Raw genomic sequence first — 13,450 nt, 5'->3', positions numbered from 1 at the left:
AATTAAATTCATATAAACTTCTGGGCTCTATTCCCTCAGAATAGAGTTTGGTTTCACTTGTTGTGTCATTATTATAATATACGAGTTAGAAAATGATCTGTTGTATCCAACCGTAGGATTATTTAGTAGATAAAGGCTTGTGCCTGTCCAACTCACATTGAGTTATTTATATATTATATATAATATCAGGTAGTATTTATAGTAGTGTATATTTTCCCCTACAAAAATTGTTGGTACTCTTAGTTTGATTATATTTATGCTGGTTTCTATTTCTATATAACTATTTAAACTTATTTCATTATTTTAGTCTACTTTAAATTAAATTCTTCAAATTAACTTCAAATATTATTCAAAATTTCAATTATTAACTTTATTTAACTTTAACTTATTAAATTCATATACACTTCTGGGCTCTATTCCCTCAGAATAGAGTTTGGTTTCACTTGTTGAGTCATTATTGTAAACTACGAGTTATAAAAAGGATCTGTTATATCCAACCGTAGATTTATTTATTAGGTAAAGGCTTGTGCCTGTCTAACTCACCTTGAGTTACTTATATATTATTTATCGTATCAGGTAATATTTAATTAAGGTGTACGTATTATAAACGTACAATTATTATTTGGTGAAGGTTCTACTAACCTAGGTGTAAGTTGTACTTTCTGTATTAGAGGTACCCTTATTCAGATTTTCTAACCTTATTAAGATTATTCTTAGATCACATTTGTGTGATAATTTTGTAATTGACTTTCACTAGTATCATTTTTTGTCATGTTAGAGTCACATACTAGTTACTTGTCTTAACTCGTAGATTGTGAACATCTAGTAGTTAAATTTAATAAAAATATATTTATTGTGCATATTTTTTTTTCTCATATTACTCCTTTATATTTGTAGATTTAATATACTTTTATTACAAATTTAATATACTCTATATCAGCGTAGAATACCTGGAAGAGGGTTAACCCAGTTATCCTTCTTCTGGCGCCCAAAAATTTATTCTATTTTCATTATATTATTATATTTACCCTATCTACTTTGTGAACATTGTCTTAATATCTTCTTTTCTAGCCATCATTGTCATTTCCTTTAATTTATTGTCCAGCCAGAAATAGCCGTGCAAATTGGCCGAATCCTTCCTTGAGTGTCAAGTGGCCATTCTCTAGCATATTGAGCTAGCTATTCAAGTTACATCTATCTATTCATAATTTTCATCTTCAGTCCTATATCAATTCTATACTCTTCGTCTTAGCATCTTTCCATACAAGTACTACTGCAAAGTAGTATTTGAGACTTCAGCTTCTTCAACGCAGAAGCCACATTGTGGTTCCTTTGGCTCCATTAAGTAGATCTCCTTTTTCCTACTTCTGTTGGAGTTTACCACTCTCTTTTCATTCACTCCAACAGAAAATCATCTTCTTTCTGTTACAAATTAGAAAAGATATTACAACTTATGCTACTCCAGTCACAAAAAATGGATGAAGCAAAACGAACAATGGATAAAAATCAGGAGGAAACAAAACAAGCAATGGATAAAAATCAGGAAGAAACATCAAAGAAAATGGATAAAGTGGATCAAAAAATGGATGAAACACAACAAAAAATGGATGAAACACAACAAAAAATGGATGAAACACAACAAAAATTGGATCAAAAAATGGATGAAACAAAAAGAATAATGCAAGAAAATCAGAAGGAAACAAAACAAGCCATAGAAGAGAACAACAAGAAAATGGAGGAACGCATAGAAAAGTATGAAATGAAAATTCAAGATAAAATAAAGGAGTTAACGAATGGCCAGAAAAAGGAACTAGAAAATTTGGAAAACAAGTTGCAAAACGCTATTCAAGCAGACATAGAAGAAGTGGAAAGAAAGATTGCGGAAATCAATACGCAACAGAATGTCGGAGAAAGAAGAGAAATGGTTATACATAGCACAGATGACGTGAAGATAAGGTTTGGCGGGGATGTAAGAAGATTACACCCAGTGCCGTTCATAAATAGCCTGAAAAAGAAAATACAGCACATCGGAAATTTCGAAACAGCAAAAGAAACTATCAGAAACCATCTAAAATATGAAGCAAGCCTATGGTTCGATTGCAAAGAAGAAGAATTTGACAGTTGGCAACAATTTGAACAAAAATTTTTGAATTATTTCTGGGGAAATGTCCAACAATTGGAAATTAACAAGGAATTGCAAAATGGGAAATACAATGATAGGATGGGTGTATCAGAAAGGACATATGCTTTGCAAATTTACAATAATGCAAAACATTTACAATATAATTACTCATCGGAACAATTAGTCGAACTGATTGCAAGACATTTCGAGGAAACGCTGGAAGACCATATCACATTGCAAAATTACAAAGACATAGATAGTTTATTCCAATTCCTACAAATAAGAGAATCACGTCTAAGAGAAAGAAAATCAAGAAGATCGCGAGAAGATTACAGGTCCCGAGAAACACAAGATTACAGAGATAGAAATCAAAATAGGAGGGACTATGAGATTTTAATCCCAGAAGGGAAACCGAAAATAGAGACAACGGAAGAGGAAATTATGAACAAAGAAATAGGCAATGGAATGAGGACAGAAATCGAGAATACCAGAATAGAAACACCACACGCTCAAATCAAGAAAACAGAAATAATGGTAGACAAAATGAACAGGGATATCGAGAAAACCGAAACAGATCCGACAGACCAAGAGAAAATAGAAGAGAAGTAAATAATACCCAGACAGATGAATATGACGGAGAGAGACATTATGACGAAAATATAAACAACGATGAGCAACCGGCGTCTTTTCACGACGGCGCTCACTAAAAACCAAAAATCAAACAGGAATCTTTTGTCACCCCAAGGAGTTTATTAAATTGGCAGGAAACAACGAAAAGAAAAATGGAGTTAATTTAAAATTTGTGGATAGATTTATCAACGAGAAACCAATTAAAATTATGATAGACACTGGATCTGAAATAACATTGGTCAACAGAAAACAAATAGAAGAAGTTAACTTAACAAATTTAATTTACAAAATACCTAGGGTAAATTTAGTGGGCGCAAACAAACGGACATTGGCAACTATAAATGAAGGCATACGAGTAATAGTACGACTGGGTAAGAAGATGTATGCACTACAATGTGTAATAATGCGAAACATGTCACATGACATGATAGTAGGAGTTGACGAATTGGCAGAAAAACATGTAGTGATAGATTTTAAAATTAATACGATGAATCTAACAGAAGAAAAAGAAGAAGAACAGGACAAGGAACAGGAGAAACAAAATACGGACGAATCAGGTAAAGAACAAACAGTGGAAATGAATTTGGCAACGAAGCAAGGACAAAGAAGAAAAGGGAGAAAAAGTCAGAAAAAGACAAAAGAAAATGAAACCTGTGGCTCCTCAAAAGAAGAGTTGAGCCCAGAACAAGAAAAATTGAGAGTATCAAAAGCAAAAGAAAACTGGGATTCCTCAAAAGAAGAGATGAGCTCAGGAGAAGAAGAAATAAAGCTAACAAATGAGAGCGAAAAAGATATGATCGAAACAGTGGCATTTGAAGAGGAGGCATATGAAAACGAGGATGCAGAATACACGGTAAAAGTATGTGAAAAATCTGAGGAAAAAGACAGAAGATTGATATGGGAAAAAGGGAAAGACAACATAATAGCCGACACTCTAACACAGGATGAGGACACTGAAAATAAGGAAACAATTACTCTACAGGTGGGACTAATTAGAGTAATACAAGAAGAAGGGGTATAAGACGTAGATTAAAGTAAGGAGATATACAGGGAGTTGGTTTTGCCTCGAGAAAATTTATTTAAAATTGCAGATAAATTTTATCGAATACAAGGCGGGGATTTGTTATATTTCTATTTGATATGAAAATTAAATTTTGATAATTATAAACAGAATTCAATTTAATATAAAATATTTTCAATTTTCTCAACCACGGGCATATAAATTTAGAACAACCTGTATACAACAAATTGTTATATTTAATTTTAAGAAGTGATTAGAAGAAGCTTACGAAACTCGGGACAATGCGCCGAGAATAAACAAAGTGAATGGCGCGTGCCATTATCGTTGTTCGCGGAAGGTTCGATCATTAGCCTATGCTAAATAAGACTCAGTTGAAATAGATAATAGGTCATTATCGTTGTTCGCGGAAGGTTCGATCATTAGCCTATGCTAAATAAGACTCAGTGGAAGTAGATAATAGGTCATTAAATTTTGTAAATAGTAGAAAGTAATTTTAGAATGGGAATTAACTATTTTTTTTAAATCCATTAAGCATATTTAGAAAGATTAAAAATTGGTTTTGAGGAATACTGCGAATGAGAGTTGGTGGTGGAAGGTTGATTTGTGAATCTGGAAGGGATATTTAGAAAGTAGGTGAATGACTGAAAAGAGAGATCAGAATGTTTTGAGCTGTCGAGAAGTGAAGTCCAGTAGTAGACGGTAGTGTACGGAGAGTGAGAAAGCCGGTGTAGTTCCGTGAGTGTGGAGACCTATCGTGGAACGAGAGGTAGGCCAGGTTGAGAGTAAAGAACCTCCTTGAGCCAAGAGTGTCCCGGTAGCTGATTGCAGTTTCGAAAAAGGTAGAACACAGCATCACGACAGAAGCAGGAACGAGAGCTATACGAGCTAATCTTCAAAGGAGAACATTACTGAAAGCCAGGACGAGGTTTTGATCGCAGCCAAGGATAGCAGGAAACGGGTCTTGTGTGAAGACATTCTCAGTTCACCAGAAAAAGGTCAGTCTCATTTGTTTGGACATGAATGTATGGGTTTTTCGTATTAAATACCACATTATAAATTGAAGAACATAATCAATAATATCAGAAAAGCTTCATCAAACTTAAATAGAATTGTTGCTAATAAATCCTAATAGTTAAATGTTAATAAAAACTTTCAATTGGAAACCAAAAGGAAATAAGATTCCCATTTGTAAATGTTATGTTTAAGAATAATAAGATCTAGCACATATTAAGCAGTGATTGCCATTTAAATAAAATAAACAATATTTTGATTATAATTGTAACCCATATGTGTGTATTATTTTACTCTTTTCTTTCCTATCCCGATTAGGAACCATTGAGAAATACTGAGAAGCCACGTAAGTAAGTAATTAATTTTATAATTCGCCCTGAGATTGAGAACATATTGATATGTGATCTGGTTAATTAATTAAATTATTATTAATGCATTGATTAAATTAAATGACAAATAAGAATATTATCTCATATCAATAATCAAGATCACATCAGTATGTATGTATGTATGTATGTATATATTTATGTATGTATGTGGAAAAGTTAAACCGATCTGAATTTTTTTTCTGTGTTTGAAGAGGGGGTCAGGTCCGATTCAGAACCGGTGTAGTTTGTGACTTTTGACCACCCCTAAGCCAGCTATAAAACTTGGTAGGTACAAAGAAGCATATTTTTTTGTTTGTATATATCTTATAACCGAAAAACTGAAAAGCTAAACTTCGAAAATTTTGGTTTTTCGACAATTACTCAAAACTTCAACCTAAGAATTGCTCCAATAACTAAGTGTTTGTAGAAGGGCTCTAGACTCATCTAACGGTGTATACCTCATATCCGGGAAAATTCGAATTTTTAAGTTATAGACTTCATAAATATGATCAAATCTATTTCCTATGGGAAAAACAGTTTTTCAAGCTCATTAATTCCTGTAATACCTTTAGTTATCATACTTGACCTTAGATGCATCAAGTACTACTTATCAGTACGTTTCAAACTCAGGTATAATGATCAAAATCGGTTAAGCCGTTTAGCAGTTATTAAGCTACAAATTTATAATCCAATTAACCATTATCCCCGAAATGGTTAATGTAGTTGTAGTGGTTACGACGCTAAATTTTATCGAGCAACGTGCAATCCGAGTTCATTTGTACATTCGATATACTTACACTAGATCATTTTTTGGGAGGTAATGCGACAAAGGCGACCATTTATAAACTTGACGTGTAATCAAGAAACACTCCATTCAACTTCATACATTTTATTTATAAATAACTGTAAAAAAACTCCTGATACAATAATAAAAAACCGCTAAACCCCGTAAAAATGAGTGGCGCATACAATATTCCAGCTACAAATGATCTGATATGAATATTACGTGGCGCGAAAATGTATTCTCATTTTGTTGCAAAATAAAATTCTAATTTTATTTTAATATATTTTTTATAATATTTGCTAAATTTGAAGTAAACGCGCCACAAAAGAGCTTCAAAATTTAAACTGTATCAAATTTACTCTTTTGTGGCGCGTTTTACTTCAAATTTAGCAAATATTATGAAATAATCTTTTAAAATAAAACTAGAATTTTATTTTGCAACAAAATGAAAATACATTTTCGCGCCACGTAATATTCATATCAGATCTTTTGTAGCTGGAATATTGTATGCGCCACTCATTTTTACGGTGTTTAACGGTTTTTTATTCTTGTACATACATACCTACATACATATTCACAAATATTTTCCCCTTTTTAAATAAAAATTGTGTCATATTTCTGAGCTCGGTAACTTTTGAATGGTATAACCGATTTTCAAAATTGATCATGCGTTGGAAAGATAATGATCAGTGCTATCAGAAGCCGCAAAGATCGGACTTATTTTTTTTTTGAAATTTTTGGGAGTTTTTGGGACGAGAACGAAAAACAGACCCTAAATGGGAAGGGCCGTAAAATCCACACCCTTAGACCAAAATGGAGAGGTGACATATGGATGGGCGAGTCCTTTCCTAAACTTTGAGATGAAAGATGGCCCAATTTTCAATTCAGTCAGATTTAGAAAATCGAAAATTTCGTGTATTTATTGTGTCGCATATGTATTGTGCGCCACTGGCGAGAACTGCCGTTCTCTGGTAATATTTAAAAGAAATATGAACTATTCCAAACTCCCCGAAAATAGCATTGCGTTGTTAGGAATTGTCAAGTAATTAGATCAGAACAAAGTTCCTTTGGTAAAAGTTTAAGTTATTTTTAAACGACTTAAGAGAAAAGTTATGTGATGCGCTATAAACAACGAGTTTGCTATTTAAAGTCCTTAACCAGAATATAATACCGTCTTTATTCTTGATTCTAATATAGTGTTTATGAGTTTTTACTGTAGTCATATCTTTTAGAATTTTCTGTAGCCAAAATATTTTTACTACTTTTAGTTTTTCCTAAAATCTTACCTTCACTAGGCATAAGCTCAATATCTGAAACCATAACTAGTTCTGTTACTGCAGCAGTTCTCGCTGCATTGCGACACACGTTAATGGGATACATTACACTGTCGTCTGCATGCCTAAAAAAATAATAGGGACTGTTTAGATTTAAATTATATATACACGATTTAAATGACAACACTGTGCCATAAACGTAGACATTAGCAAGTTGTATTATAATGCGGCAGATTCGTGCAAATATTATAAGAATTGCACATTTAATGATACAAGCATATAATTTGGTCCACATATACTGCACATATAAAGGTTTAAATTTAGATAAGAGGCCATCTCAGATTTTGCCTTTTACAAAAATGGCGGTCATTCAAAATGGACGACTATACATATGTGACTAATAGCACGATATCTTTTGAATGAAAAGTCCGATGTCAACCAAATTTTTTACATAGGTTCTTTTTGTGATTTTCAAGATCGATGTCGTGAACTGGAAGAATCGGTTTACCAGAAGTTGTATTTTTTCTGGTTTTTTATGTAAAACTATTTTATATTATGTAAATAATTTATTTTCAATTTTTTCACCATGTACATATTAATTTTTCAAAATGGTAATACCACCATTGAAAAGAGCGTAAGAATATGTTTTAGGAAATATTTTGAACTTTTTAGTTATGTTAATTACCATTTAAGAAACTCATAACGTATCTTCACATGTAAGTAACTATTAATTTGTGGCAGATTCGTGCAAATATTATAAGAATGACTACACATATGTGAATAATAGCACGATAACTTTTGAACGAAAAGTCCGATTTAAGCCAAATTTGGCATCAAGGTTTTTTTTTTTTGATAAATAAGATCGAGGTCTTGAACCGGAAGAATCGGTTTACCAGAAGCTGTGTTTTTACTGTTTTTTGTGTAAAAATATGTTGTTTTTTTTCAATTCTTTCACCCTGTATATATCAAGTTTTCGAAAAGGTAATACCGCCATTGAAGAGAATGTGAAAATATTTTTTAGGAAAGATTTTGAAATTTTTAGTTCTCTTAATTACCATTTAATAAATGCTTATCGTATCTTCACATGTACCTATGTGCGGCAAATTCATTTTGAATGACTGCCATTTTTGTATAAGACAAAATCTGAGATGGCCTCATATCTAAATTTGAATCTTTGTATGTGTAGTGTGTTTGGTCCATATTATATGCTTTTACCATTAAATGCACAATAATTCTTATATTATTTGCACGAATAATTCTTATATTGGTAATTAACATAACTAAATAGTTAAAAATATTTCCTAAAAAATACTTTTACACTCTTCTCAACGCCGATACTAACTTTTTGAAAAATTAAGACATACAGGGTAAAAGAATTAGCAAAAAAACAACATGTTTTTACATAAAAATCAGGAAAAACACAACTTCTTGTAAATCGATTCTTCTGGTTCAAGACCTTGGTCTTACATATCAAAAAAAGAACCTATATACCAAATTTAGTTGTCGTCGGACTTTTCGTTCAAAAGTTATAGTGCTATTAGTCACATATGTACAGTCGCCATTTTGAACGCCCGCCACTTTTGTAAAAGGTACTATCTGAGATGGAGTTTTATCTAAATTTGAACCTTGATGGGTGTAGTATACGTGGTCTAAATTATGTGCTTCTACCATTAAATGCACAATAATTCTTATAATATTTGCACGCATCTGCCACACATAGGTACATGTGAAGATACGTTATGCATTTATTAAATGGTAATTAACATAACTAAAAAGTTCAAAATATTTTTTACAAAATATGTTTACGCTCTTTTCAATTGCGGTATTACCATTTTGAAAAATTAATATATACAGAGGGAAAAAATTTAAAAAAAAAAATATTTTTACATAAACAACCAGTAAAAACACAACTTCTGGTAAACCGATTCTTCTGGTTCACCATATCCATCTTATAAATCAAAAAGAGAACCTATATACCAAATTTGGTTGAAATCGGACGTTTCGTTCAAAAGTTATGGTACTATTAAACACATATGTATAGGGGCCATTTTGAATGCCCGCCATTTTTGTACAAGGCAAAATCTGAGATGGCCTCATATCTTAATTTGAACCTTTATATGTGTAGTATATGTGGTCCAAATTATATGCTTGTATCATTAAATGTGCAATTGTTTCACATATCGGCCGCACTATTAACAATACATTATAAATAATTAATTTTTATAAGCAAAAATTTTGTTGGTAAATATATTCACTCGAGTCATTGGTCGCCACTAAAAAATCTCGATCGGACCGATTGCCACTGTACGATCTGGTAGGGCATTTCTCCACCAAATGCTTAACCGTTTATCTTTCGGCACCGCAATAGCAATTTGGAGAAGGTATTTTTCCTCATCTAAAAAGTGAGTCAGAGCACCTACCACAATGGCAGCTAATCTAATAAGCTCAACGTAGGTGGCGCTTGTGTAGTTGGAGGTCAAGTCAACTTATGTCAACTCTTCAAATCAATCCATTTCTAAGTAAATATTGCATACCTACTATATTTGTTTCATGTTGTGATGTTGTGATTTGTTTTATGTAATGATACCAATGTTCAAGAAAGGAGACAAAGAAGACCTCAATAATTAAAGAGGTGTAAATCTACTGAGCACCGTACTAAAGCTAACCACAAAAGTCCTAACCAACAAAATCAATAAACTAACAACTTTATCAGGTGAACAGCAATGATTCAGATCCAGAAGATCCTTTGTAGACACCGTATTTGTACTAAAACAAATCACAGAAAAGGCCATCGAGTACAATAAACCAGCATATCCGTGTTTTATTGACCTGATAAAGGCTTTCGATCGCATCCAAGTGGAAGACATCTTACACTTACTGTATAGAAGAAACATACCAATAAATATTATACTTCCATAATCGAATACACATTCTACCGCATACTTTTAAGCCATACGGACGTGTCTAGTAGTAATCGTATTTGGTTTAATAGCTTGTTAATTAGTTCTAGTTTTTTCTTTTTGTTTTGGTGATCGTTTAAAAATAACAATATAAATTGTGTGTTTTTAAATAAATAGACCCCGTAATGGGGGATAAAAATTTAAAGACGTCCTCTTTGACGAAATAAATTGATATGGACGTGTCTAGTGGAAATAGTGTATTGGAAAATAGTCGTGAAACAACTCAGGAAAAAGATGATTTACAGTCCAAGGAAAAGGAGATAAAACATTTTAATTTGCAGTCAGATAAGTACAATTTAAATAATATCTGGGTATATATTGAAAGAATTGGTGATTTAAGTAATTTATCAAGATTACACCCCATGGTTTTAGGGGATTTATTATTTAAAAGTTAAAATTTACTCACATACAGCAAATACGCAGTATTAAGACGAATAGGATAAAAATCTTATTAAATTCTCGTTTATATGCTAACAACTTAGTAAATAATAAGTCTCTAAAAGAACATAATTTGCGAGCTTATATACCAAATCACTTGTTAGAAGTGAAAGGGTTGGTAAGAGACGTGGATACGACGTTTGATGTTAATTATCTTTTAGGGAATATTGAATGCACGTCAAAAGTTTTAAATATATATAGAACCAAACGTAGGATTCAAAAAGAAAATATAATAGAATATGTAGATAAGAAAACTGTAGTCATTACTTTTGAGGGAAATATTCTACCCAGTTTCGTTGCCTTCAATGGTGTTTATTTTCCTGTTGAGCATTTTGTTGGTAGGGTTGTTCAATGTTACCGGTGCCTGAAATTTGGGCACGTCTCTAAGCAGTGTAAAAGCTCACAGGAATCCTGTATACAGTGTGGTGAAATAAAAAATCCAGATCATAAATGTGAGAAAAGTATGTTTTGCATTCACTGTAAAGATTGTAACCATGTAACAATATCTAAAAACTGCCCTTTTTATGAAAAGCAGAAGAAAATCAAGACCATTATGATAGAGCAAAAAACTACCTTTTTAGAAGCAAAATTATATTGCGAAAATTCATTATCCGGCCAAATCAGTCACAATCCTTTTTCTGTTCTTTCAAGTTATGATAAGGAATTTCCCACACTCCCTGTAAATAACAATAACGTTTCTTTAAATCGGCCTAATATAAGTATGAAACAAACCCAATTTTCAACACACCGTCAAACTATTTCTAGTAGTGAAACCCTTCCTACAGCAAAGAAAAGAAAAGCCAACACCCTCCTATGCAATCACCAGCACATCAACCACATTTTTCATTTACATTTGGACCCTCACAACCCTTACCTCCTAACCCATACAAACCAAACTATGGAAAAACTGACAACAAAAATGAATTAGCTAAATGTGTGTCATCTTTTATAATCAATCTTTTAAGTAACATTCGTACATTGGAAGACATAAAAACAATAGACGATAAAACAATAATTTCAGGTTTAGAACAAGTATTGGATAAAGTAGATAATAGTAAATTTTAATGTCCCTTAAAAATACTTTTAAAATAAGTCAATGGAATGCTAGATCTGCGGTTGCCAATAAAGGTAGCTTAATGAATTATTTAAACAAAGAAAAAATAGATATTCTCCTCTTAAGTGAAACATGGTTTAAAAGAAATTTGCAGTATCGATTTAATGGTTACAATCTTATCAGAAATGATCGCCAAGATGGTTTTGGCGGTGTGGGTATATTAATTCATAATTCAATTTCCTTTAGTGAATTAAACTTAAATTGTAATTTTAATAAGGATATTCAAGTTTGTGGTACAAAGATTAAATATGGAAAAAGTGAATTAAGCATATTATCTATATACAGATCACCTAAAAGTAAGAGCACAGTAGATGATTGGAAAAATATTTTTTCGGAAGTCAGTAAACCAGCAATTACAGGTGGAGACTTCAACGCACATCATGCAATCTGGGGATCGACTTTTAATGACGCAGTTGGAAAACAACATATAACAGTTGCAGATGACTTGGATTATATAGTAATGAATAATGGTCAACCAACTATTTTTACCCGACCTGACCAAAATACTTCAGCCATTGATGTAACTTTTGTTTCGCCTGAACTAACTAGTAAAATAAACTGGTCCGTCTATCCTAACACTTTAGGTTCAAACCATTTTATCACCAACATGGCAATAAATTGCCAGAATAAAAATGAGGAAATTAATCCTGCGAGCAAGTGGAACGTAAAAAAGGCCAACTGGTATTTATATACATCTTGTGTAGAACAATTTTTTGATACGCAATACCAAATGGAAAATATATCAGAAAAATACAATTTCTTAATATATGGGATCAACCAGGCAGCAGAAATTTCAATTCCACGGTACAAACCTTTTAATAACAAAATTCGAACCCCTCCCCCCTGGTGGAATAGAGATTGTGACAAAATTATCAGTGAGAGACAAGAATCACTTTCCAATTATAAACACAATTCGAATTTTGAGAACTATTTGAAATGCCAAGAGACCATAGCAAACGGTAAGAAAAAACTGAAAGCAATCACAAAACAAAGTTGGAAAAATTTTGTCTCCACCCTTAACAAAAATACTCCATCATCATTCTTATGGAATCAAGCCAGGAAAATAAACAGAAAACCAATATCGAATACAAAATGCTTTGACAGTACATTAGAGGAAGAATTTTTTGACCAGATAGCACCACCATCTGTTAAACCACGAGAAATTATAATACCTACTACAAAAAATAATAAAAAGGAATTTTTACTAGAACCATTTAAAATCGCTGAGTTGTAATATGCACTCAAAAACAGATGCAACACAAGCCCAGGATTAGACAATATTAAATATCCTATGATTCAATTTCTTCCTAAAATTGCTAAACTCTTTTTATTAGATATATTTAACGACATAATTATTAATAATTCAGTTATTTATGAATTTAAAGAAGTAATTATTATTCCTATTCTCAAACCAGGTAAAAATTCCAACTTAGCAGATTCGTATAGACTATAGACCCATTTCCCTTATGTCTTGTTTACTAAAAACATTAGAACGAATGATCAAACATAGACTAGAATGGTGGTTAGATAGGAATAACTTACTTCCAGAATTTCAATTTGGATACAAAAAAGGATGTGGTTCTATAGACGCTATTGCTACATTAGTAACATACATTCAGGATACATTTACCAATAATACATATCTACCTACAATATGTTTAGATATAGAAGGTGCATATAATAGTGTGTGTCTGACATCCTAATGGAAAGAATGATTAGACATTTTCA

General features: G+C 32.1%; 1 protein-coding gene across 4 annotated transcripts in view; it reads right to left on the bottom strand.

The window, feature by feature from the left end:
• LOC114330850 (beta-1,4-glucuronyltransferase 1) overlaps positions 1–13,450 on the bottom strand; it is a 188,620-nt gene that overhangs the window by 66,464 nt on the left and 108,706 nt on the right. For all 4 annotated transcript variants that reach the window (XM_028280269.2, XM_028280271.2, XM_028280273.2 and 1 more), the window contains exon 5: positions 7,223–7,335. In XM_028280269.2, the coding sequence (XP_028136070.1) occupies positions 7,223–7,335 (113 nt within the window). The remainder of the gene's footprint in view (positions 1–7,222; positions 7,336–13,450) is intronic.

Source organism: Diabrotica virgifera, chromosome 5, assembly GCF_917563875.1.
Source record: "Diabrotica virgifera virgifera chromosome 5, PGI_DIABVI_V3a".
Classification (NCBI taxonomy): domain Eukaryota; kingdom Metazoa; phylum Arthropoda; class Insecta; order Coleoptera; family Chrysomelidae; genus Diabrotica; species Diabrotica virgifera.
The sequence above is the reverse complement of the archived record's forward strand: the minus strand, read 5'-3'. Positions and strand labels throughout refer to the sequence as shown.